General features: G+C 37.4%; 1 protein-coding gene across 7 annotated transcripts in view; it reads left to right on the top strand.

The window, feature by feature from the left end:
- Nucleotides 1-27,642, top strand: part of OSBPL9 (oxysterol binding protein like 9) — a 176,241-nt gene that overhangs the window by 92,895 nt on the left and 55,704 nt on the right. For 3 of the 7 annotated variants that reach the window (XM_025871597.2, XM_025871596.2, XM_025871598.2), the window contains one exon: nucleotides 56-132. In XM_025871597.2, coding sequence (XP_025727382.2) covers nucleotides 56-132 — 77 coding nt within the window. Of the gene's footprint in view, nucleotides 1-55; nucleotides 133-13,798; nucleotides 14,100-24,312; nucleotides 24,382-27,642 lie in introns of those variants that run through there. The other 4 variants (XM_025871595.2, XM_025871594.2, XM_025871599.2 and 1 more) reach the window with 3 other exon arrangements.

The following is a 27,642-nucleotide window of genomic DNA, read 5'->3' as shown; positions in this document are numbered from 1 at the left end:
CATGAAGCTATATTGTAGAAATTAACATTTTAATTTTTATAATCCTTTATTCCAGCTCGTGATGCTGATGAGCGAGAGAAGTGGATCCATGCCTTAGAAGAAACAATTCTTCGACATACTCTTCAGCTTCAAGTAAGAGTCTTTACGTGGCTTCTGGATAGTTCATTAGTTTTTTTGTTTGTTTTCTATTTTTTAAAATAACTGTGATCTGATGTAATGAAAATTTCTTATTTCTGAGGTGCTTATTCTTGCCTTCATAGTGTTATATAGTAAAGTTATAAAGCATTTTCTTGTGCTTTCTATAGGGTAAAATACTGATTTTTATCTTAAAATAAGACAGTGCAAGGCGATATTGAATGTGAAATGCTATGTTAAAATGTGCCAGATCATTTTTAAATTTAGTATCTGTAGTTGGTTATTGGGATATAACCAAATTATGCAGTAATGCATGATAATAAGTGCTGAGAGGTTGACCTACTTTTCTTGTTATAGTATTTGGCAGTTACCATGTGTGTTAGGCAGGACTCTTTGGGATGAAAGTAATAGGGAAAAAAAACAAACTGGTTTAAGAGAAAAGTAAATCTGGCTGAGATGTGGTTTGAAGTAGGCATGAAATCCTGAGGACCCAGATCTACCATTTCTATTTCTATGCCTCTTTTCTTCTGGGGTGGCTTTGTTTTTAGATAGGTTCTCTTTATGGTAGTAAGATGGTTGCAGCGATTTCAGTCTCCCATTGTTGAGATGTATAACCTACTATTAGGACAACACTCTAGGAGCTCCAAGTCCACAGGAAGCTATTGTTCTTTCTGGACCGTGGTAGGACTAATAGGATTACCACTGATTACCTTAGCTCCAGTCATTTTCTTAATCCTGACCAATCACAATTTCACAGTCATATGTCCCACTCCTGTAGCTGGGATGTTACCTGCTTCACCGGGAACACTTTGCTGATAGGGTAGAAGATGGTCCCCACCAAGTAAAGTCAGAAAAGGGAAAAAAGATGCTGGGTGACAAAAACCACGAACGTCTACTCTCTCATACTGAAGATAGTTTTCCATGTTTATTCTTCAATGAAAGAGCTTATATTGTGGCATTGGAGGATGTTTTTTAAATTATTTTGATTGATAGGATTGAGTTGTACAAAAGTGAGATTTTATACCATGGTGACATTTTCTCTACTTATTTTTGTCCTATACCAGGAATTGGCTTGATTAGACAAGGTGGTAAGGTGGTGTAGGGTATCCCAGGTCCCTACAAGATTGCTAACTCCCCATCACTTGAGAGTGTTCAAATAGAGGCTTAAAAAACATCATTCAAGGATGTAGTTATTAAGAGACTATAAGAAATTAATATGGAGGGTGCCTGGGTGGCTCAGATGGTTAAGCGTCTGCGTTTGGCTCAGGTCATGATCCCAGGGTTCTGGGATCAAGTCCTGCATTGGGCTCCCTGCTCAGCGGGGAGCCTGCTTCTCTCTCTGCCTCTCTCTCTCTCTCTCTGTTTCTTATGAATAAATAAATAAAATCTTTAAAAAAAATCTGTTTAAAAAAAATTAATGAGTTGAACTAGGAGATCTGTAAGTTACTCTTTGAGCTATGTTTTTAAAAGCAACTTCATAATTTCTAAAGGTTTCTTTTTAATTTTAGTCCATTTAATAAATGAATGTGGCGTCATTTCAGCAAATTTGTGATTCAGTATGATAAGTGTTTTAAGAATCATATTAGCCTGGGGGTGCCTGGTTGGCTCAGTGTCTGCCTTCAGCTCAGGTCATGATGCCAGGGTCCTGGAATTAGCCTGCTTCTCCCTCTCCCTCTGCCTGCTGCTCCCCTTGCTTGTGCTTGCGCTCTCTCTCTCTCTCTCTCTCTGTCTCTGCGTCAGATAAATAAATAAAATCTTAACAACAACAAAAATGAATTAGCCTGAATGTGGCAGTTGAGATTCCCTCCATGGTTGGTGAGACTGACATTCAAGTCTCTCTGTGATCTATTCTCAGCTTGCCTTTCTAGTCATTTCTACCATTGTATCTCTCCATCAACTTTTTGCTAGAGTGCTGCTGTTAATTTCCTCTGAACACATCTTTTCTGGTCTCCACATTCTTGCACATGGTGTTCTCTCTTTCAGTCTGAAATGGTGTCTGCCTCCATTCTCCCTTTGTATACCACCCCTTTTCTTCAAAGCCCAGTTCAGAACTGACCTCTTCTGTGGAGCCTCCCTTGAATGACCCCTCCCTCCCCATACCCCAAACTCAAAGTGATCTCTCTCTTTGGGTGCCATACCTCTTGTACAATTCACTAAGTCCTTATCATATTCTTTTTGTTTATCTTTTAAAGTATATGTAACTCCAACCTCCCCAATTAGGATTCAGACTCCTTAAGGTTGGGTACCTACTTTGATTCAGACTCCTTAAGGTTGGGTACCTACTTTGATTCAATTTTGGAATTTCTGAGCTTTTGCTCAGAAGAAATAAGAAGAAAAGAAAATTTTATTTATTTTTTTAAAGATTTTATTTATTTATTTGCGAGAGAGAGCATGAGAGGGAGGAGGGTCAGAGGGAGAAGCAGACTCCCTGCTGAGGAGGGAGCCTGATGTGGGACTTGATCCCAGGACTCCAGGATCATGACCTGAGCCGAAGGCAGTCGCTTAACCAACTGAGCCGCCCAGGCGCCCAAGAAAAGAAAATTTTAAAAGTCTTAGACTCTGATAGCTTTGATATTTAAAATACATGTGATACAAGAGAATCTTTATATGTATTTTCCTAAATAATGTATACAGAAGATAGAACATCTCCCACTCCCCCTGCTTGTGTTCCCTCTTTCGCCATCTCTCTCTCTCTCCCCCTCTGTGTCAAATAAATAACAATCTTAAAAAAAAAAAGAAATATATAATTAAATGTTAATTTGATTGGCAAAAAAGTAAAGATTCTCCTCCCAGAGATAGTGAAGTGTGATGAAGAACTTGACTCTGGAGCCCAAATGTCTTAGTCTATATCCCAGTCCCACCACTTACATTTAACTCTTCACATTGAACTTAGTCTCTCTGAGTTCCCATATCCTCATCTATAAAATGAAGATAATAAAAGTACCTACCTTTATAGAGTTGTTTTGATGATTAAATGAGTTAAATGCAAATTTGTTGAAATCATGCCTAGCTATAGTGAGAACTTGACAGACTTTAGCTGTTGTTACTAAGAAACTGCTCTCACTATTTCCACTCTCAGTACTTCACATTCTAAAGAGTGCTCAGTAACTTAGATGAAGAAATAATTGAAGGACTGAACAAAGGAACAGATGATGTATAGATTGCTTTTCCATTTCTGTTTATCGAGTACTTTGAGATGTATCGTGTCCCATTCAGGCAATGTGGAGTAGGCAGTCATGGAGCTCTCTTCCAAACGGGCATGAAGGGCATTTACATGTCTTCCTTTTCCATTGAATTTCATCTCTACTTTAGCCATTAAACTATACTGCTTTGGGTTTGTCATTACTGAGGTCTGCACTACCTCCAAAATAATTGAATTTAAAAGTATTTTCTCTCTCTTTTTTAAAGATTTTATTTATTTATTTGACAGAAACACAGAGAGGGAACACAAGCAGGGGGAGTGGGAGAGGGAGAAGCAGGCTTCCTGCAGAGCAGGGAGCCTGATGTGGGGCTCGATCCCAGGAGACTGGGACCATGACCTGAGCCGAAGGCAAATGCTTAACAACTGAGCCACCCAGGCACCCCTAAAAGTATTTTTTCTTTGACCACAGTTTTCTTACCTTCACCCTCTATCACTTTACTTCTGAACTTTTCTTCTCTCATTTTGGTTTGAGCTCTACTTCTCCATTTTTCCTGGCCATTTAGTACCTTTCTAGTTTTGCCTATGTCATCCTCCAGTGTAGATCTTATATCTGCTTCTTCAACACTGATTTTGCTATCACTTATAGAATTTTTTGTCAGTGGATATTTTGTCCTGTGTCGCATTCTCGTTTCCATTCCCCAGGGCCCCATTGTCTGGTTTCTCTGCTTCTAGTACTGTTAGAGGTCATAATATTGAGATGGCTGTATATATCACAATTTTTAAATTTTGTCTAACTTTAATTCGATTTCTGTAACTATTTAACAGTCTTCTTATTGACTCCCTGTTAAATCCCCACAGTGGAATATTTTTCATTATTTTTCAGTATCTAACACAGTCTGCTCCCTTCTTTATAGAAAAGGGTCTTCGATAGTTCTTAGTGATTTCACCTATACTTACTTTCTCTGCTTTGCATATTTCAAAGAAAAACATTCTTACTCTTTCCCAGAGTTAATACAACACCCGTACTCATGACTGCATGATGTTTCCTTTGAGACTATGACCTTACTCCCTCTCCCTCCAGTAGTCCTCACCGTTTTCATGGATTCAGCTAAAACTTCTGTGTAGGTGACTCTTCCTTCCCTCCACACCACTCCCCTTCTTTATATATATATATATATTTTTTTTTTTTCATATTTAGCTTTAGTCCCACACTCTTTCCTTTTGGATTTTGCCAGTTAGATGACTCCCTGAAACTCAACCTCAGCATGGCTAAAACTGAACTTACCATTTCTTTCCTCCTCAAACCCATCTCTATCTCATTTTTCTGTTTCTATTAATGACAGTGTTATTCTCTGAGCCACTGAAGTTTAAAAATTGAGAGTCCTTTTGGGTGATAACTTCTAAACTGCCAAATCTGGGTGGGTGGGTGTGTGTGTGTGTGTGTGTGTGTGTGTGTGTGTGTGTGTGTGTGTGTGTGATGTCTTTTTTTAATAGGATCGCTCACACTCCTCTGATGTTCGCTTTGACTATCATATAAATTGCATCTTACTATCTCTGGTGCCCTCATATATTTCCTGAATTTATTCTCTTCATCTTATAAAAGAATACCTTTAATAAATGACCTTCGGGCATCTATAACAGTGAAAAACCTTTAATGATTTACATTTGCCTGTAGGTTGAAGTAAAACTTTTTTTTTTAATGCTTTAGAGATTTATTTATTTATTTATTTATTGAGAGAGAGAGAGAGAGAATGGTAGAGAGCATGAGAGAGAGGAAGGTCAGAGGGAGAAGCAGACTCCCCGCTGAGCAGGGAGCCCGACGCAGGACTCGATCCCGGGACTCCAGGATCATGACCTGAGCCGAAGGCAGTCGCCCAACCAACTGAGCCACCCAGGCGCCCGAAGTAAAACTTTTTATTAGGGGATTCCAGGCTCTCTTTGATTTGATGCCAACCTGCCTTTTCCACCTCCTGTTCCTACATGTTTCTGGTTCCGTGCTGCTACTCATGCTACTCTCTCTCAGTCCTCACCATCCCCAGTCCTCAAATTTGCTGCTGTAAGATTAATTCCAGTCATTCAAAACTCAGTGCACATATTACCTCTTCATTTCATCTCTTTCTTATCACTATAATAAAAAGTAGTCTCTTACCTCTTTAACCTCTTCTGTAATTTCCCCTTCTGTGTAGCCCATATAGCATTCTGGTATATAATATAACAGTAGCAACTAATATTTGGGCACTTCTTATGTGCCAGGAACTGCATGGACTTCACATGCATTATCTCTTATAATAATACATTATTATATAACTCATTACCCACTTGAGATTGTAAGTTTCACGAGGCAGGAGAGAACCTAACTTTTTGATAGTATTTTTCCCATTGTACCTGTGCCAAGCTCAACAGTCCCTGTCTAACCTTCTGAATATGGTTTAAGAAGCAGTATATTACAGTAGAAAATCTTTAGAGCCAGGCTGACCAGGACTTGGGTCCTGGCTCTGGCATCTTATTAGATATATAAAGTGGGATAAGTACTTAACTTCTTTTAAACCTCTTTTAAACCTTAGCTGATATTTAAAGGTAGGTATAAAACCTCAATCAAGTAGTTGTGTTAAGATGTTATAATATCTCTAGCACATTACATCTTATATCGTGAAGGTACTCAAATATTAGTTCATTCTTCCTTCCATTCTGATTAACAGTAAATTCATTTAGAGCATGTCTTATACCTTTTCCCTTTCCTTCCATCTTTCCTCTTTTCTTTTCCTGTTGTTCTTGCTCTTCTGTGGGTATCTTAAGATTTATTTATTTTTTTGAGAGAGAGCATGTACACACACATTGGGGGAGGGGCAGAGGGAGAGAATCTTTCAAGCAGACTCCACGCTAAGCGTGGAACCCAATGTAGGGCTCAATCCCAGGACCTATGAGATCATGACCTGAGCTGAAACCAAGAGTCAGATGCTTAATTGACTGTGCCCCTTCTATTGGTATCTTAAAATTGCAATTAGGATAGTCTGAAAATGGGAGAAAACAACTAAAATTTTCTCTCCTTTCAAATCCTACGGAAGTTGAGTTTCCAGTAGTCATTCTAAACTTGTATGTTAGCTTGTGTTATCTTTTCATGTATTTACACCGAGCTAAATTAGGACACTCCTTGAAGAGGGGGCAGAAGTGCTTTTGAGCTTCTGAATCCCTTCTTGTTAGCCTGTAAGAAGTCTTCAGTGGATATTTGATGATACTGATTAATGGAGGGAAACCTTTCAGATTCTTTATTTGCCCTAGTAAGCTTTTGTATGAACTATATGCTGAGAGATGGCCAAGCAAAGGGATTTATCACTGGAAGAAGATAGGATGCTACATCGTGTAGGTTTTGCAGTATCGTCCTTTATTATACAAAGTATAGTGAATCATAGCAGCTTGCCTGGATATCATACAGATGTAAAAAGAGTTGTATAAACTTCAGTAAACTTGGGCCTATTTTAGTACAAAACTCTTGCAAGCCCAGAATTCCAGTGTTTAAAATATTATATATATCATGTTATTTAATGTGGGCAAACAAAGCTAGGTATAAACTTCTTAGATTTAAAATCATATAGAACTAAATTTATATCCAAAAGAAAATTGCAAGTGAAATACAAACCAAACACAAAGCAATAAAATCTAAATTAACATTTATTTAATGTGATAAATAATATTGCCTTGTAAAAACGGGTCACCACTTAAAATATGAAAATGGTACTGACTCTTTGTTTGACATGAGTACACTATTGTGTACTTTAAGTTTGACATGAGTACACCACTGTGGATTATGACTGTCGTCTTGCCACTTTTCTCTGTTCTGACTACTGGGAAACCTTCATTTGTACATCACATCCTATGAGGTTATTTGGCGTTCAGTTCACACCTATGTCATTTTCATGGTCAAGGCTCTTCTGTGACTAGTAGTACTTGGTGCCAACTTGATCATAAACAAAAATGGACAATGAAATAAATTGGTACCACTTGGATTTAAGGTTGTTACTGAGATGATTCATTATACAGATTTGTGGTTATACAGATTTCTATAGGTTATCAAAATGAAAACATAAAAGAATACGGTAGATACTTTTTTAGATCCCAATTTAAAAACCTTCATGTGGATGTATACTAATTGAGTAATATAGACCTTTGCGTTTTTTGCTTTTATGCTATAACTTAGTTGATATTCAAAAGAATTTTATACCAAATGGCTTCTCTGGTTGTTGTTTGGGCCAAGAAATTGGACTATAATTGTCCTCGCCTATGTAAGTTTATGTAGGCCACCGTAGACTGCATCTTAGGTGGTTATCAAATTGGAATTTCATTGCTACTGTCTTGTAATTTTATAATTTTTGCCCTTTACTATACATTCACTGTCCATTGGCTTTGATCTCAAGGCCCTAGAGAGAAAAGGGCATGATACCTTGTGTAAGAATATGGTTGAGGGGAATAGAGAGTGCTGTTAGAAACCTCACAAGAAATTCCCCTGAATCTGTGAGTAAAACATCATTATTCATAAAGGAAAAGTGATAGAATTCAGATTGCAAATCATTATTGAAGCTGACAAAATAATAGAGCCATTTTGAAGCTTTTTTTTCAAAATTAGATACTTCAGTTACATATCTGCCAAACTTTTCTTATAGACAAACACAAATTTAGTATTTAAGGTGAAATTTGGGATAGTAGCTGAGAAATTAATCTTTAGTATTAGGATACCTTGATTCTACCCTCTTTTCGATAATGGCTCATGTGTCTAACTGGGTAACTAAAATTAACTGAAATCTTTTGAGTACTATTCTTGAGTGTTAAGCTACTTCACTGAAGATTAGTGTTTTGAACATTTCAGTTTTTCAATAAAGATCTGTTTTCTCCTACCACCTTAAGATTTTATTTTTGTGTCATGTAGAAAAATAAGATGTGTTTTTTCTCCCTTGAAATGCTTTGTTACCCCAAGAAAATGATTGCAATGTAGATGTGTCACCTTTTCCACAGGTAAACTGGTATGGAGAAGTAGCCAGTAATACTTGGGTTTCCTATAACAAAGGAAAATTCCCCTAAGGGTTGTTACCAGTGTCATTGCTATTACTGAGGGCAGATGAATTTCTGGTTCCTAAATTGGAAGTTAGGATTGTAGGATTCATTTTTTATTCAGTTCTGTTGTTTCATCTATCTTGAACTCTTGGGAAGCAAATAAGAACAAATGGTCCAGTTTTATAGCTGCTAAAGGTTATTCCTTTAACTGCCAGAAATTTATCTGAACTGTGTGTTTTTATGGACATCTTTTAGAACTTTTATTTCCTGCCTTCTCTGTATAAAAATAAAGTTTAAAATTAAAAAAATAATGCATGTTCAATTCAGAACATATGGAGAATACAAAAAAGTTTTGTGCATTTGGTAAATACTTATATGTATTTAATGTGTTCCATGCACTACTAGTTGTAAAGGATATTGTGAATAAATGACATGTTGTCCTTGTCTTTACAGAGTTCAGTCTAGTATAAAGTAGAAAATAAAAATCGTGAGGATTGAAGTTTTAAAAAACTGTTAATGACATAAGTCATGCTTCTAAAAAATTTTAAACTATGCAGAAGTATATAAAATAAAAGCAGTAGTGTTTCCCACACCCTTTCTTTAGAGATAAACACATAGTTCTCATTTGTTAACTTCTAAGGTAAAGTTAGAGCATTTAAAATGAAGAGTAATTATGTAATACAAAGCCGTCTCACCCATCTTGTGGCAAGGAGCTATGTACTTCCAACCAAATTTAACAACTTGCATTGTTTTTAACTCATGTGTTTTTAATGAAATCTACAAGTTGTTTCAGAACAAAGTTAAGTGACTGATACAGGGTTTTTTGTGTAAAAATTGGGGCAATAGTGCCTAATATAAGTTTTTAAAATTAAATAGTACTAAAAGGCTCATACAGAAAAACAACAGCCTTCTGTCTCTCTGCTTTCTCTGTTCTGCTTACTAGACTAGCTATTTTCAGCCTTTTTATTTGTTTATACTGCTGTTTCATACTATACTACCTGGCATTTATTTCATTCAAGAGACCTAATTAAGCACCTAATACATGTCATTCCCTATGTGGAGGAGATACTTGGTGAACAAGGCAGTACACTATCATAGCCATTATGAGGTTTATAGAGGGTGTTTGGTCCGAACTTTGAATAAAATAATTCTTCAGTTTGATAATGCATTAAGAATTGCAAATAAAACAAACTTTTGGAACATGGTCACCTTGATCATGAGATGGTAAGGACTGCTTCTACCATATGGCAAGTGGTGTTTTTATTCCATATGGCCAAAGTTTCTATGTGGAAATTTATTGGCTGACTTTAGTTTTGAGACTTTCAGGTACTGGTCAGACAAAATAGTGGAGCTACATATCCTCCTTCCAAGAGTTGTCTTTTAATGTTATCTGTTCCAGTCATTTGGCCTGAGTTACAAAGCAAATTCATAGGGAAACTATGAATTTTTCCTATTTTGCTTCTTTTTTTGCTTCTGTTGCTACCAAAAGTATTTGTTGTCTATGTCTTAGGTGACACCAGAGCAAAATGTGATTTATAGGTAAACATAATTGGGCTCTCTAGCAGAAATACTATTTTTGAAAGTAGTGCATGAATTCCATTTGGTTAAAATTTTCTTTTCATCTTAATAGCTGTAGGTAAAGTTGGCCTATTTTTTGCTTGACTTGCCATTTGAAAGACCCCCTCACCCTGAATCTTAGTATTTTTGTTTTTCTCAGGTTGTTTTTTGTCTTCTTAATCATCCTATTGTATTCTTCTTTATTTTGAACAAAAACAGAAAAAGTACTAATTTAATCATGTAATAGCCTTAGTTATGTAGTTCAAAGATAAGTATTGAAGTTTTTGTTTTTTTTTTTAATACATACGTTGGAAATCAGTTGTTATATATGGGTTTAAGGCATTGGTCCCTTAACTTTCTTCTGAAGTAACCTGTAGATGTTTTAAAAAAAAAAAAAAGAAACACTTGAGTTGCCAAATTTGATTAGAAGTCTTATAATTTCTTGGGGTAAATTGGGTAAAGTTACCTTGTATTTTGTATTACTTTTCATTTTAAATGCTACATCTTTTATGCACACTAACTTTATACAAGGATTAGGAAATGAGAACTACATGTCTGTAACAGATAGTTATCTCTAGCATGAAACTGTGAAAAGGTAGACTTTGGACTGTAGCTGTGACCTCTTTAAATGGGTAACTAGAACCTAGAGTTTTATATATGCAGTTAAGGAAGACTCAGCTGTATTAGGAGACCATTGTAAATCATATACTCTATTGCCATTACCCCTAATCTTAACACTTAAGCCTATTAAAAAACTTATGATAATTGGGTCTGCTAAAATTTTACTAAACTTTACTAAACTTTACACTAGTCTATCAAAAATGACAGTGCATTAGATTTTGAAACTACTGACCCATGATGGTGGTGGTGGTGATGATGATAATGATAATGATGGGTGATGTGGAGGACACTTTAAAAATCTAATACTTTGGTAAGCACTGATAAATACGAAGTCACTGATGACCCTTCATGGGTTTCTTTGTCTAGTTGGGGAGATAAATATATGAAGGACCTGATAAGCAAGAATGACATAAATGCGTATTGTCTCTTATGGACTCAAACAGTACAGTACATAGACAGAATTAGAGATGTAGGCCTTTTTCCCTGGCCTGGAGAACTGTTAGATCAGCCAGTATTGAATTACATCCTTTGGGCTGCTCAGGCACAAAATTAACTGCTAGAAAAGCAGATATTAAAGGAAAACTTTAAAGGGTGTTAGTGGAAGTTGTTAGACATTGACCTTGCCCCATTTGGCAAAATTAATGAATTTTACTACATCACTGTTTATAGTTTAATTGATATTTATCATATAGTTGATGTTTATTTTCAGAACCTATTGCCATAGGAAATCCATTATTGAGCACTAATATGTGCCAGGCATGTAGCTAAATACTGAGGATATAATGTTGAACAAAATCAGTTAGATCCTTGCTTCGTTAAGCTTACAGTCTAGTGATGAACATAACATTAATGAAAGAATAATGCAGTTAGGAAGCAGAGAAGTGGTTGATGGAATTGACTGCTTGAGGGCCATTAGGGAAATTTGGGGATGATAGAAATATCCTGTCTTAATTGTGGTGGTGATTACTTGTGTGCATACATTTGTCAAAATATATTGAACTGTACATCTAAAACGGATGTGTTTTATTATATGTAAATTATAACTCAATAAGGTTAATGAAAAATAACTCAAGTACACATAAAATTATAGCTGTGGTGAGGAGAGTTGCAGGGGCCATGAGAACATATATGATAGGAAGAATTCACATAGGTGGGGAGGACAAGATGATGAATAGCCGTAAATTGAAGGGATTGGTGTCAAGGGGATAGTGTAAAATACAGAAATAACAGCCTGTGTCAAGTCCCTGAGGTTGGAAAGTCCGTGGCAAATTGAAGAAACTTGAAAAAGGTCATTGTGTGTAGTGCAGAAAATGAGGTAGTGGAAGGTGTAAAATGGAGCTAGAGGGTAAGTAGGGCTAAATTTTGTAAGCCATTGTTAAAGACTGAATTGTATCCTAAGCACAGTGGAAAGCAGTTGAAGTTCTTTAATTGGTTTGGGTAGGAGGTGGTGAGGGAGTAATGAAATTGGCTTTGGAAACCAAGTACTGTGGCTCTAGTGTTAAGAATGAATTGGGGGCGCCGGGGTGGCACAGTCACTAAGCGTCTGCCTTTGGCTCACTCAGGTCATGATCCCGGGGCGCTGGGATCGAGTCCCACATCGGGCCTCCTGCACCTCAGGAAGCCTGCTTCTCCCTCTCCCCCACTTGTGTTCGCTCTCTCGATGTGTCTCTGTCAAAGAAATAAAATCTTTTTTAAAAAAATGAATTGGAGGGGGGCACCCGGGTGGCTCAGTCATTAAGTGTCTGCCTTCAGCTCAGGTCATGATCCCAGGGTCCTGGGATAGAGCCCTACATTGGATCCCTGCTCCGCAGGAAGCGCGCTTCTCCCTCTTCCACTCCCCCTGCTTGTGTTCCCTCTCTCGCTGTGTCTCTGTCAAATAAATAAAATCTTAAAAAAAAAAAAAATGAATTGGAGGAACTAGGGTAGATTCAGGAAGTTTATTCCAAGAGGCCCAGACCTATGACTGAGTGGTGGTAATGGAGAGAAGTGGACAGAATGGAGAATGTATTAAGGAGGTAAAAATGATGAACTTGATGGACTGCTAGGTTTATGGTTTGCATATTAGAGTGGACGGTAATGGCTTTCCTTTACTGATACAGAAGCAGTATGGGAAGACCAGGCTTTGAGGAGTGGGTATGGCAAGAAGAGAGTGCATTTGATATTGAGCATTTTGAAAAAATTACATAAAACTGTAGGTATCTTTAACCTAGAGTGCAGCAAGCATTTATTGAGCCTTCTGTGCAGTTCACACTATGCTAGTTGTAGGGGCTAGCAATAGAGCTACAAAAATTAGATGCTTAGGAATTTAGTAGAGTTGCAGATGTATAAATAACCGGGAGGAAAAATAGTAAGAGAAAGAAAAGGAAATTGGCCTCCAGAGCAGTAGGTTAATTATTTGTCTGTGATTCCCTGCATTTTGGATGAGTCTCTGTTAAGATCCTTTAAGTCCGAACTTTTGATCTAATTTGAAGTTATGCCATTTGGTTTCTTGAAGCATCTTCACAAGCCACCTACATTCCCTTTGGAGCTGTGGCGTAACAGCAGACCCACGAAGTTTCCCGGATTTATAAAACAAGGCACCCATGCTTTTGTTTACTGAGAAAGTATCCTCCTCCTCTCTGCTCTCCCCCCCCCCCCCCCCCACGAGACACAAACAACTTTCCGGAAGTAAGCAGAAGCAGTTATCGAGATGAAACTTGGTTCCACAGCTGCCAAAATTTTAGGGACAGTGAACTAGAAGTCGGTGACTGTACGTGAAGCAGTTTTTCGTCTGTTAGGAGTCCTTCCCCAGTCACCACGTTATGGGAATTACCAGGGCTTGAAGTTCCGAAGCCAAGCAGAGCTCCCTTGAGCAAGGACCTCCCTTTCCTGGGGAGGGCGTGAGCTCAGCTGGCAGCAGCTATATGTCCCGAAGCACAGGTCCTGTTGCGGGCTTGGGTCTCCATCCCACAGCCCCCAGGGCGAGCCCCGGGCGCCGTGAGGAGGCAGCCGGGGTTGGGTCTGGATCGGAGTGGGGGGGGGACAGGGGGACGGGGAGCTGGGCTCTCCCGGGCCCACCCGTTGCTGCGCCCCCCCCCTCCCTCCTACGGGCGGCCCACTCCCTCCTCTCCATCCAAAATTAGCCTAACGGCCAATCGTCATTCGCTCACCTCCTTTACAGCAGGTGACCTATGGCCAATCGCCAGGGGTTTCTTTGCCAGGAGCCGCCAGAGCCAGCCAATCGGTGCGGCCCCTAGGCCCGGACGGGGGGTGGGGCAAGGGGGTGGGGGTGGGACAAGGGGGTGGGGGCACGGGGGGTGTCCCGGGGGACCGGCTGAAACTGAGTGGATCGACTTCACTGCAGTGTGGGGGATACGGCCTGAGGGAGAAAAAAGGGGTGCTTGGAAGCGGCCCTCGACTCCCTCCCCTGGAGGCACAGAGGGCGGGGGCCTTGGCGAATGGCTTTCTTGCTGGCCACTTGCGGAGTGAGTAGACCCTGAGGGTCTGGGAAAGGGGCCGGCCCCCACCCCTGAGTCCCCGGGGTCCCTGCTGTCTGGCCCGGCCGGGTCGTGGCCCCGAATGTCGCTCTCTCCCTGCCTCCTTTCCGCTGCCCTCTGGGGTGAGTAGGACGACGTGGCCGCCCAGGCCCTCTCTTCTCGGGGAGCTCTCCTCACTTCTTCAGCCGAGATGGGTTGGAGGGTGAGGCCAGGGGCCTCCTGTTTCACCGAGAGGTCATTCGCCACCAAACCAGACTGGAAGAGGGTATCTCTTTCCCCCTCCCCCCGCCTTTTTTTTTTTTTTTTCATTTTTGTGGAACTCACTTTCCTTTTCGAAAGCTCTCTCAAGCTATAAACACAAAAGTTAATGTGAAAGCTTAATTTTGACCAGTTACCCGTTGATAGAGGCTCCAGTTGCAGGCCAAACATTTTCTGTTTTATTTTTGGCACTGTGTTCTTCCAGCCTGGCCTAGTACCTTTGTGTTTAATAATTATAGGCGCTATGATTTGTGAGTATGTGTGTGGGGAGGGGAGTGGTTTTACGCTTCTTGAGTAGCTTGTGCAAAAAAATACTGAAAACTTTGGAATAGTGTGAGGTTCTCAAAAACTGGAGGGAACGGTTTAGGTTCTCAGTACAGCTCAGTTATGGAAAGTTGAGTATAATGAATAGTCTAGGAAGCATGTTTGAATCACGCATTTTTTTCAGCATTCATACTGTACTTCACAAGTATTTTTGTTATGAGTGAGAAATGTATTGAAGCAGAAAAGTTTTTGCTCATTTTAAGTAACATTTGGTTTTGCTTGTCAAATTGTTTACGTTTAGCTGTGTTCAGGAAATTAAAAACAAATCAAGTAATTATTTCTTCCAGGTTTTAGTAGAGATGTTTAGAGATGTAATTACAGTTTTAAGAACTTTTGTAGTGAAATTTAAATTGGAAATTCTAGTCCACTATGAATCATCTTTCAGAACATTGCCTGTATTGCACTAAGCGATAAAACCCTTTAATGAATAGTAACATCTCTCATTTTCTTAAAATTTTTTTAACTTTTATTTTTTGTGCAGCCCAGCCAGAAGCAACTTAAATAAAAATACTTTATTACCTTTCCTAGCTCAGGGACGATATAAACCACCAAAAATCAGACTTTTAGTCTGAGAGCTGAAATGAAAAATAAGAAATATCCCAGAGAAGCCAGATAGGTTTCCAAAGTGTCCTGAGGATTTTTTGTTTGTTTGTTTTTTGTTTTAAGATTTTATTTATTTATTTGACAGACAGTGAGAGAGGGAACACAAGCAGGGGGAGTGGGAGAGGAAGAAGCAGGTTTCCCACGGAGCAGGGAGCCTGATGCAGGGTTTGATCCCAGGACCCTGGGATTATGACCTGAGCCAAAGGCAGACGCTTAATGACTGAAACACCCAGGCACCCCCTGAGTTTGTTTTTGACAGAGATGGCATTATGCTTGAAGTGCCCCTCAGTAAATACTAGGCTGCAAAGACTATTGGTCACATCAATTTTGATATTTCTAAGGTTCTAGGTGGTATTTTTTTTAGTGCAAAAAGATTATATTCAGTAGTAATCTATTCAGCCATCCCCAGATAAGAAGATGAGCAAGGAATTTAAGTTTGGATCAGCCAGGAAAAAGCATTGTGATCCAGCCCTATTCCGTTGGTCAGGCAGTTATATAGTTTGCGGTCTATTGCTTGAGAAAGATATTCTGAAAAGCAAATCCTGCATGTCCCCTGGGATATGTCAAGTTTTATCAGTATCTAGACTTTGTAGTATGGAGTGATAATTGATGTTTATGAGGATTCTGTAGAAAAAGACAGTTTTAATGATTACTATTATGTGGTTAGCATACAAATTATATTTAGGAAGATTTTTCAATAAAGATTTAAACAAAGATTATGTTTGAAAGAATAGTTCTTAGCCTGAAAAATATAATTAAGCCAAGTATCTCTCCCTAAATATTTTAATTAATTGAAGTTCCACCATACATAGGCAATTGGTCATTTAAAGCTATTGCCCATCTCCCTTATTTTCCATGTCTAGTCACCAGATCCTGTTAAATTCGCCTTGGTAATATCTCTTCAATTTATCCTTTTTCCACTTGATAATCGTTTAATTCAGGCTCTCATAATCTCTCACCTAGACTTTTGCAAAGCCTTCTAACTAGTCTTCCCTCTACCTGTACTGTTTATCTCAAATCAAATCAGACTGAGTCATTCCTATGCTTAAAAATCTGTTTTGAAGCCATTTGCCAGTCAGCTGCCTATCAAGCCCTTCAAGGCACTTCACAACCTGGCCCTAATTTATCTCTTTTTAGTCTGAACTCAGCTGCAGGTGCTCTACCCAAGCTGTCCACTCCAGCACTGTGAACTATTAATCATTTAGAACATGACTTAGCCTCTCAGCTCTTTGTCCTTTCACAGCCTTTCCCCTCTTGCTTGGAATTATAATTGCTCAGAATTCTAGCAAGGGATAAACCTCCAGTTCTTCCTTTAACATGCAGTTCATATGTTATTTTTCTTTAATGTTTTCCTTCAGGCAGACCAGTTAAAGTTACTCTTATCCTTTGTGTGCTACTATAACACTCTGTTCATATCTCTATAGACAGGTAGGTTGTATTGTAGATTTTTTGTTCACATGTCTGATTCTTGCATTACACCCTAACCTCTAGAGGTCAGAGGTCCTTACTCATCTTTGTATTTCCAGGGCCTTTGTCCATAGTCTGGTGCTTGGCACATAGTAGGTACTCACTGAATGCTTGTTAAATGATTAAAATATGTGACTTAATGATGTTCTAAGTGTGCAAACCTTTGTCTCACTTGTACTGGAGTTAGGTTTATCCCTGTAAGGTAGAAATATTTCCTAAGTCCCCAGGCTCCCTGATTGCTGCCACAGCTGAGAGAGGGGATTGGAGAAAATGTTTAGAAACAGTGTTTTAAATGGTGAGCAGATTCCTAGGCAAATCCCCTCCCCCATCTATATGATCTCTAATATGGTTTAAAGAATACTAATAGCAGTACCAGCACTAATTAGTTCTACTGTAGTTAGTATCATAGGAAGTCAAAGCATGTTGCTTGGAAGGGGCGAAATTTGAGCTCATTCCAGAAGATTAGGTAATGAAATTATATTTGCTGTTTTCTGCTTTGTTGTTAAAGATGTCCTTTGAAGACCATGACAGTACCTGGCACATAACAGATATTAAGTGAATATTTGTGTCATATAGGAATGGTTGGGGGTGTGTGTGTGTGTGTGTGTGTGTGTGTGTGTGTGTGTGTGTGAGAGAGAGAGAGAGAGAAACAGAGACTTGTAGTCCTTTTACATTGGAGTTCATTTATTTCTGGAGACACCTTTAAGAACTTCACTTCTTTGCTGTATTGACCAGGCACCTCATTTTTTTTTTTCCAAAATGTGCCACTTCAGTCAAGTTATTCTACTACTTACTTGATTGGTTCTTTGCATTCTCTGTATTCCAAAACATGTTTTAAAATCTGGTTGCATTGGTCTTTCTCACTCAGTTTCAAGGTTACACTAAATGATAGTTTGCTTGTGTTTTAACATTCTTTGTCATACTGTGCAGGACTTGGCTGCAGTTGGAACCTGTAAGTTCTTATTGTCTTTATTTAAATGAAAAAAAATTTTTTTAAAGGAGTGGACCCCAGGTTTTTCAAATATGGTAAGGTATTTACTCACCTGATGAACATGGTTATTTACCTGGAGATACTGGCTTCACAGACTCCTAGAATTGGAAGGGATCTTAAAGTTTTAATACAACCGCTACCTTTTTTTTTTTTTAAGATTTTATTTATTTATTTGAGGGTGAGGGGAGAAGAAGACTCCCTGCTATGCAAGGACACAGGGCTCAATCCCGGGACTTCGGGATCATGACCTGAGCTGAAGGTAGACACTTAACCGACTGAGCCACCCAGACGCCCCTAACCTCTACCTCTTTTTATAGTGGAGAGAACAGTCTCAGAGAAGCCAACTGACTTGCCCAAGGTCACACAGAGACTACAATAACTAGGATTAGAGCCCAGTGATTCTTGCTCTTTTGACTCTAGAGAGAACCAGAGTGCTACCCTGCTGCTGCCCTCCATCCATTGCTCTCCTCGCTCCCCAAAACTTAGTAATTTTTCCAGTTCAGCCACTAATTTTTATTTCCTTTCACATTCAGCATCTGGATATAAAAAATATCTTTTCCCAGAGCATATTGTTCCTCATTTGGCTTCCTTCTGCTTTCCAGCCTCTCTCTGTGCTTATACTAACCCTTAGCCTGCGAGTATGCCTTTTCTGGTTATTCTCCATTTTCCTGCAGATTCCTTCTTTGCCCTTCTCTGCTCTTTGCTCCAGGAGGCTGACATTTATAGCCTGCATCACCTGAAGTTCTTTCTCCTTTGGATTCTCGTTGGGGTTAGCTAATGGGAGGCAGTGCCAGAAGATGGAAGGAAGAAAAGAGAGAACTCTTGGGGTATTTATTCCTCTTGCTCCTCTGTTTTGATATGTTTTTAGCAGTGCCTATGCACCATAACTAGAGTGTCCTTTGAGTAGCTCCAGTTGGTCCTTGGTAACAGTTTCCTTCTTTGTTCATTCAGCCTTGGGATGGTGAAGGCTTCCTGCTGTTCCTTTTCCTGGGTACCTCAGCATCCCTTGTTAGTTTACCTAACCCTGCCCTCATTTCTATGGTACTTCATTAAAGAGAAGTTGAAATATTCCATTTCATTATGCTATTTCCAGGCTCTGTCCACTGCTGTCATACTTTTCCCCTCACATCTGTGTCCACATCTTGTACTTCACAATGCTGCCTCTGTGAAACCCTTCTCATCCCCTCAACTTTGCCCTCTGCTCTCTTAGTACTTTTCTTATAACTCTTATTTTACCATGCTTGAATCAGTTATTTGTAGATAGATGTTTATCTTCTCTTAGATATTTGAAACTCTTAGGGCAGAGTCTATAGCTGCTTCGTCTTGGCATCTCCAGAATACCCATCACAGTGCAATAGTCAAAAGAGATACCCAGTGAATAAATCATAATTGTAACACTGAATTCCAACCCCAGAGCAGCAGTACAGGTTTCCCCTACTATTGGAAAGTAGAGTGTTCCTGTGAAACCTTTCCTAAGTCAAAATGGTATAAAGTGAAGAAGCAATTACCATTAATTTATATGGAAAGATTTTTGAGCAATCCCAGGCCCTAAAAATAACCTCTTGGGCTTTTCTAACACCTTAGGACATGTCTTGCTAATGGATACACAAAAAATTGAGATAAAGCACAAATGCTCACAAAGTTCACAGCTGTGGCAGCTTATGGGTGAGATGCTGAGTGTAGTTCCCAGAGAAGGAGCTTGGCTGTGCCACTCTTGCTTGGGGTATTCACGGCCTCTAACAGCTTGCTGCAAAACAAATGCTGAATGCTGTTTTTGCTTTTTGCCTTTTTTTTTTTTTCATAAAAGCAGGTATCCTCTTCAGATTTCTTTTGGTTAGTGAAAACAGGTACTGATAAAGGTCTTTTGTAAAAGCACAGTGGTAACTCAGACTTTTGAAAGTTGAGGTGATACCTGCATGTGTAAAACTGCTCGTGAGAGGATTTTCATGAGAAGAATGAGTTTTTTGGGACAAGTCAATTGTCATTGCCTGGTCTTACTTCTTGTACTGCCTGCACAATACAGTGTCTTACCTTTTATTTAATTTCTTTTTCTACTTAAAAACTTTCAGTTGGCATTAAAAAAGTCAGCATCCATACTTGTAATGTAATAAATCCTTTAGAGTAAATGAGTTATTTATGCTTTTTTCATGAATATACTCAATTATAATTTCTTTGAATACTTATTGCTTAAATGCTAGCAGGTAGGCACATTTCAGAATTCCTTCATTCATTCATTTACAAAATTTTCATGGAGCACTTGTTACAAACTAAGCACTGGCCTTGGGGATACAGTTGAGAACAACACTAAGTCCTGTCCTGATATATTCTAGTCTTGTTTTAAATCATCTTGATAGATTACTGACCACAATTAAACTAAATTAGGGTAATTTTATCTTACACTTTTGGGGGGAGGGAGTGGGAGAGAGAACCTTAAGCAGGCTTTACACCCAGCGCAGAGCCCGACTTTATCTCAAACCCCGAGATCATGACCTGAGCTGAAATCAAGAGTCCATTGCTCAACTGACTGAGCCACCCAGGTGCCCCTATATTACACTTTTAACAGCTTTAGCAAAAACTGAACCTGTTCCTTCTGTGTAATGTTCACTGGCAGCTAAAATCAGATATACAAAAACTGTTTTTGGTGTATATAATTTTGAAGGGATAAATGTCAAACCAATTACAGTATGTATGCTTTTCAGTTCAGCATTGTTTTTGTTCTATTTTGTTTGGTTTGTGTGAGGTCTAAGCCTTTTAGTACTGTCTGTTGGTCTGACTAGTTCATCAATTAGCTCCCCTTGGGTGGTGTTTAATTTTCAGTGTGTTATGTTTTGCTATACAGAGAGATCCAGGTTTGTCAGAGGAATATATCAAGTTTTGTTTTTTAAAACATTTCATGATCAAAATTTTAACAGCTTTTATGCTATGTAAGAGAATTTTGCAGTTATTTCAAAACTTGACCTAAAATACTTAAAGGATTCATGTTTGAATATGAGTTTCTCCTAGTTATGCATAGAGCAAATCTCCAGTATTTACCTAAAACTTTGCTTTTTGGTGGACCCTTAATAGTAGTGAGACTTCTTTGCTTTCCAGAATGCTGTTAAACTGAATGATAGGTAGTAATCTGGAGTTGGAGAGAGGAAGAATGTATTTTTTTCCATCCCATACTAGTAAGCCACTCAGAGCTTGTATAGATCTTGGAATGAGTTAACCTATGACTTTTAAGAAAGATATGTACAGTAGCCTGACCAACTAGTGGGTGAAAAGAAAAGCTTTGGCTGATAGCCAGCACCACATGGTCAAACAGTGCTTTGTTAGAGGGAGTGATGTAGTAGATGTTTTTTTTATGAGTTTGCTTTCTCGAATGTTGAGTCATTATTATGGTATTGGCAGGAAGGATGTAGAAAAAAAATTAGGTATTCTTCGTTCTACTGGCTATTTTTCTTCTTGGCGTTTATTCCAGTGTAGTGTAGATTGCTAATTTTTTAGTGCTTTTTTTTTTTTTCCAAGTTTGTGCTTTTTGTCTGTAAATGATGTTATAAATTTGTTATGCTACATTTTGCTTGGAAAGGTGTACCTGAGCAGCTGTATTGCCAGATTTACTCTCAAGACATAGGATTTTTGTAGATAATTTTAAGAGAATAAAGCTGATTGATTTTGCAAGCTAAAACAGTTATAAAACTTTTGAAAAATATTTATAAACTTGCACAGTTTCCAAATATTTTTACATAAGCCTTTGAATTAAATGTATACTTTTAAAAATCAAACAAGTGAATGTATAAAGTAAAAATTATGAGTCCCTGTCTCAATCCCAGTCCCCAGTATTAATATATGATGTGTTTCATGGTTTTGCTTCTTGTGTTTTATTTGAGGAGGTTGTGTGTATAAATAAAATAACTTTAAAAAAATGTAACTTCTATATTATTCATGTGTCCATTTACCTAGCATAATGTAAGCACCCAGTTAATACTCATTGAATTCTGGTGGAGCTTTATTTCTGTAATTGGCTTTCTATATTCAGAGCCTGTAAACTTACGTTTCATTTAAAATAATTTTTTAAGTTATTTCCTGCATTCTGACACTTCAGAGGCAATCGTACATGCCTTCTAGACATTTTTATCTCTAAAAGGCTAGTTACGTCCTTTATGGAGAAGGAGCCCATGTAATTTATTAACCAAACTGGAGCACTTTTGAGAGGGAGGGAGGCTGCTAATTTTCTGAGACAATAGGCATAAAGATTGATGACCCCAGACAAACTAGGGTATATGGTTATCCTATTCATAAACTTCAGGTTTTTATTTGTTTTATTTAGATTTTGACAAGACTTTTTATATGACTTGAGTAAATTGAGGGGGTTTTTTTGTCTTTTGGAAAGACAAGCTATCAATGATTTAAAAATAGAGGAAAATGGTGCAAATCCCAAACCTTTTTTGTGCAGTTGTTTGAGTAACCAAATAGCTTTATGGAATCAATATTAGTATTTTCTTCTGTAAGTCAAATGGTTACATAATAGTGTCAGTATTAGATGAAGAGATCATGAAGAATAAGCAGTTGTGCTAAGAGTTATGATTAAGTTCATGAATTTTGACACAGATGTCTGTACCTGATTCCTGTTTAACGAAGTAACTCTCTTTCCCGACTATATGAGCAATTCAGATTTGTGGTATATGTATGCTTTTAAACAGAAACTTAATACTATGCATAAACCATTTTTTTTAAATTTAAAGATAAAAGTGATTCTGTTTTTTGAAGAGCTGGTATACTTTCAAAAATCAGTTTATGGTGGAAAAAGGCTTTATATTGTTGACCCTTTGTTACCAAGGTAATAATTCAGTACAATTTACCTTTTATAATTCAGGCATAATACCCAGTCCTTTTCTGAAAATCTTACATGGAATTTTTTTCTGATCTGTTTTCTAGAACTATTATTTTATGAGTTGGTGTATTGCTCATCCTTTTTTTTATTACTATTTATCTTCAGAGTTTATCAAGTTACTGTTTTCCTTTTTTAAAGGAATGTTATACAATTTAACTTATGCTTATATCCTTTAATTGATTATGGATCTCTCTCAAAATTGTTTTATGGTATTATCTGGTTAATCAGTTTTGGTTTTATCCATCAGTTATTGAGTGCTCTCTTTATGTTAGGCACTGCTTTAGGGCCTGGAGATGCAGTAGTGAATTCTGGTTATTTATATGATTCCAAATTATGAAGAGGAAGTAGAAGACTTACTCCTGTGTTACTTTACACATGTTCTTTCATCTATCCAACAACTTTGAATGGTTTTTTATTATGCCCATCCCTAGATGAGAAAATGAGGATGGAGAAAGTAGCTTGGCCAGATGATATGGGTTAGGAAGTTGCAGATTCAGGATTTAAAACTATCAGTCTGACTTTATTTTTTTTTAATTTATTTATTTATTTGAGAGAGCGAGAATGAGAGAGAGAGAGTACATGAGAGGGGGGAGGGTCAGAGGGAGAAGCAGGCTCCCTGCTGAGCAGGGAGCCCGATGTGGGACTCGATCCCAGGACTCCGGGATCATGACCTGAGCCGAAGGCAGTCGCTTAACCAACTGAGCCACCCAGGCGCCCTATCAGTCTGACTTTAAAGCTGTGCTCATTTTAACTACATCAAGCCTTCTTCAGGCCATTTTTAGATTACATTTTAGTGCTCTTATACCATGAATTCTTTTCAGATATTACTGTGATTTAAGAGAAAAGTGTAATGGATTGAAGTCAAAGGAATAGGTTGAAATCCCAATTAAGGAAAACCCCCACTTCATGATTTGAGTAAATGCTTATAAAATAGGGTTAATGTCTGTGTACCTTACTGTCTTGTGATAATCAAATGACAAAACTAATTAAGTGTCTAGCAGAGGATCTAATACTCTGAAAATTTTTTTAATATATAATGTGCATCCATGGTGAATCCATGGTGTTAGAACTGTTTACTTAGAGAACTACAGAAAAAGACCTTACCTTTTTTAGGATATTCTTGGGGTACCTAGCGTGCTGGTAAAATAACTGTAGCTACCATGTTGATAAAAGAGAACCTGATTTGGAGCCTTAGATTATCAGAACATTAACTTAAATGGAAAATAGCTGGAAGTTACAGTGAAGGAAAGCATGTAGTAATGGGCTCAATTTTGTTGACAGTTTCAAATTTATAATCTTCGCTCCAAATGAATTGATAGTTGAGTATTCTTTAGGATTAAAACTAGAAAGTCTTGCCCTGAGAAATTCCCTATATCTCTAAATCCAGTTCTTCCTTTAGCTGAAGTGGTTAAACCACAGAGACAATAGGGATTATGAATTATAAATGTTTCCAAATTTTTAGTAATTCCAGGAGATAACATAGTATACTCCACATAAAATCGTGATCTCAGTAATATTTCTGGTTTCTTTAATATACTTTTTTCATCATTAAACCAACTTAAAAGTCATTTGGTAAGGAGACAAATGGTATCATTTCTCAAAAAACTTAATTTGCTGACAAATTTCGAAGGAACAGAAAAGCCATTAAGTTTGGCATAATGTGTTTTTTTTTAACTTGTCATTTGCTGCTCATGTACCTACTTTTCCTCTGAATAGTTACAGATTTTTCTCTTATTATTCCTTTACTTAATTATTGATGTCAGACTCACAGCATGGTAAAGTAACTTTCTATTCTCTCTTTTCCTTACTTTTATGGAAGATCAGTACCACACTTGCTTTTTTCCAGTCTTCTGGTATCTCTCCAGTTCTTGAATTTTCAAAAATAATTGTAAGTGATTCAATTGTAAGTATGCTCTATACTTCTTTCATTGGATGAAAGCATATCTGTGATGCATGTCATCTCAAGTTGCTAATTGTGAACATAAACTTTCCAGATACTCTTGTATTTAAATCAAACGACATTTCTGCACAGTTTTCATTATTTTAATTATAGGGTATGTGTTTTGCTAATTTTTAAAAATCACCTACTTTTGTCTGGATTCATGTTTATTTTTCATTAGGAGGCTTGTTTTTGGGGGGGGTTTTTGGAGGGGTTTTCCTTTGTTAAATTTTTAAGCTGTTACTCCCCTTTATGGTTCTACTGATAACTTATTCTGCGTTCTTGTTGTTCTGAACTTTTCTGTGAGAATTACATGAACTAATTTCTCTATTTTCCTTTTCTCCTTTTGCAACATATTTTTATTATATACTGTTTTTTCCTATGTAAGAAAACACTGAATATAGGGTGCTTAGTCCTTTACATTTTTGTTGTAAAATAAGATTTGGTAGGAAAATAATTACTCATTTGTTAATTTCTTTCTACAATGTTGTTATTCAGCCATAGCCCTTCCTGTTCTGTTATTCTCCTCAGTTCCTCAAATTACTCATGACTTTATTTCCTGATTCTGACCTCAACAAGACCTTAAACCACCTTTTACCACCTTCACCTCCACTGTTCATTACTCTTCCTCTGTCACCAGGAATTACTTAAAAGCTCTTATTCCCTGCCTCAAAAACTGCCTTTAGTACTGTTGTACTAAAAAAGTACCTCTACAAATCAGCTACAGTTCATACGTTTTTCAGACAGTTTTAAGGACATCCTTGCAATACTTTTTTTTTAAATAGAGGTGAAGCATTTGGTTATATGTACGTATAAATAGTGTTTAATGTCCTAACTAAAGTTATTAATAGGAATTCATTTAATTTTGCTGACATTTGTTAGCTTTGAAATGCCTTCTGAGAAGTGATGCTATTCAGTATAAATATTAGAAAGATAGTAGGAGGTACTTATATACAGCTTTGAGGTAGTTTGATATTCTTCTGCCAGTCTAGATACTATTTTTGAAGTTGGGTCAGATGTTTCTCTCTATATATATTTTGAACTGGATGCATAGGTCCTGGCTGATGTAGAATTGTGTTACTCTCTTTGACTTTAAAAATGTACTGTAGCTTTCTTTATTAGCAAATATTCTTGAAGACTAGAGACTATTTTGTTTTAGTATATTTGCCACATAAATGGTTTTTTTCTTTACATAGATTTCTACTTTTATGGATTTATCTAATTTATAGATTGGGTTTAATTTCTGTTCTAGTTTAACTTCTTTTATACCGCAGACCATTTACCTTTATTTCTCTGTAATAGTTGTGTTTAACTTAAACTTTAAATGACACAGAAGTCATCAAGTGAGAAATATGGCTCATCAATATAGTAAATTAGGGAGCAGCAACCTCTTTGGTTCTGACTGCCAGTAGGGCAGCATAACCACTTCGGTCACAAAGTGTCCACAAAGGACATGGACAAAAAAGAAGGAAAGAAAGACAGGAAGAAGGGAGTGAGGGAGTAGACAAAGGGGAGGAGGAAGAAAACAGAAAGGCTAGAGAAGTCTAGGCTAGGGGAGGGGTCATGGGGAAGACCAGATCAGGATCACCGCATCAACACTTGTCAGACACAGCAATCAGTACCACCTATATTTATTCAAGGCTGAACTAGCCCTGGGGGTTATAGTGTTGAATGAGTGGCACAGAGAATGTGTATCTGCTTAACTCCCAACCTGCTTCTTCTACAAGATGTTCCTGTTAGAAGTATGAAGTCACACCCTGTCTTAAAGGATCTTCTCTGTTCTGAGTTCTTTTCAAAGGAAGACCACTCTCAAAATGGTGTAAAGGACTATATTCTGATGATTTGTTTTAAAGCAAAACTCCATTAAAAAGGACATGAGTAAGTGTAGGGTTTTATATTGTAAATGTTAAATAGAAAGAGGAACAGTTACTACTTCAAGGGAATTTTTATGAAATAGTATATATTAGGAGGTAATGAGTCCCTTGTCTGTTGAGATACTCAAGTGAAGACTAGAAGACTTTCAAAAACATTGTAAAAGTCACTTTGAGGGGGAGGTTGGACTAGATGGCTTTGTTTCTGTGTACTGTAAGTCATAATATGTAGCAAAAACTTGTATTTTCTTCTTGTGTGCATTATTCTTACAAGAGTTGAGGAAACAGTTTAATTACTCTCAGTTGTCCATGTTATTGATAAATATGTGCATATTATTTTATTGATTGCAGTTGGGGCAACTATATATGGAGATTTTCTTTTTAAGTACACCAAAGATGTATGGATTACTGTACCAGGGAGTTTAGGCCAGTTCTGGGATTTTACGCTAATAACTCTATAGTTATAAACCGCCTCTTATACATTACATAAACAAATGATTTGGTGAGTAGATCTTTGACTTGGATGTTATGATGTGTGGAGTTTATTCTAAGGTTAAAGGAATGTTGTGGAAGACTATCTAGAGGTAGGTCTGAGAAGAGCCAGGGTGAGGTTCTAGGATTATAGCAACATCAAAGGGTTGTTTTTTAAGCATTAATTTAGATGGGTTTTAGATCTCGGTAATTTAAATCTGTTTCCATTTATTTACTGGAGGATTTTTAATCAGAGATTTGTTCAAAAAGATATGTTAGATTTTTACAGTGGTAGTTCTAAATGGATTCAAAAGGGAAAATTCTTAAAAATCACTTTTTGTTATTTAGATGCTTCACCTCATTCATTTATTAATATGCCATTGAACTTTTTGATATTTAGCAAGCACAACAATATTTTATGGATTTTAACTGGATCTTGTAGTTGAATTATTAATAATTATGTTATATTGCTATGTGAAACAAAACAAAAACTAAGCCAAGGTGTTCTGATTTTTTTCTGTGGTACAGTAATATGGAAGGAAATCACTCCCTTCTTTCATAATACAGTACTATAGTATCTCCAAAATGTAATGGATTTATTCTTCCTTTTCCACATCTTTTATTATCATACTTTATGTAGTAAATGTTCTTAATAGAAAGTTTTTTCGGGGTTGGCTTTAAAAATGAAGATGTTTAACCACAGTTTTATCACATATATTGTTAATGATTTTTCTTCAACTTTGTTTTTATCATGACATCTCATTGAGAAGGGATTTTTTAATACTCATTTCAAGTAGTTTCTTTACATGTATGTGAAAAAAAAAGGCCGTTTTATTGCTTTTGAATTTGAAAAGGAAAATGCATTACA

Source organism: Callorhinus ursinus, unplaced genomic scaffold (assembly GCF_003265705.2).
Source record: "Callorhinus ursinus isolate GAN/ISIS: 27379988/994484 unplaced genomic scaffold, GSC_fseal_2.0 scaffold9, whole genome shotgun sequence".
Lineage (NCBI taxonomy): Eukaryota > Metazoa > Chordata > Mammalia > Carnivora > Otariidae > Callorhinus > Callorhinus ursinus.
The sequence above is the reverse complement of the archived record's forward strand: the minus strand, read 5'-3'. Positions and strand labels throughout refer to the sequence as shown.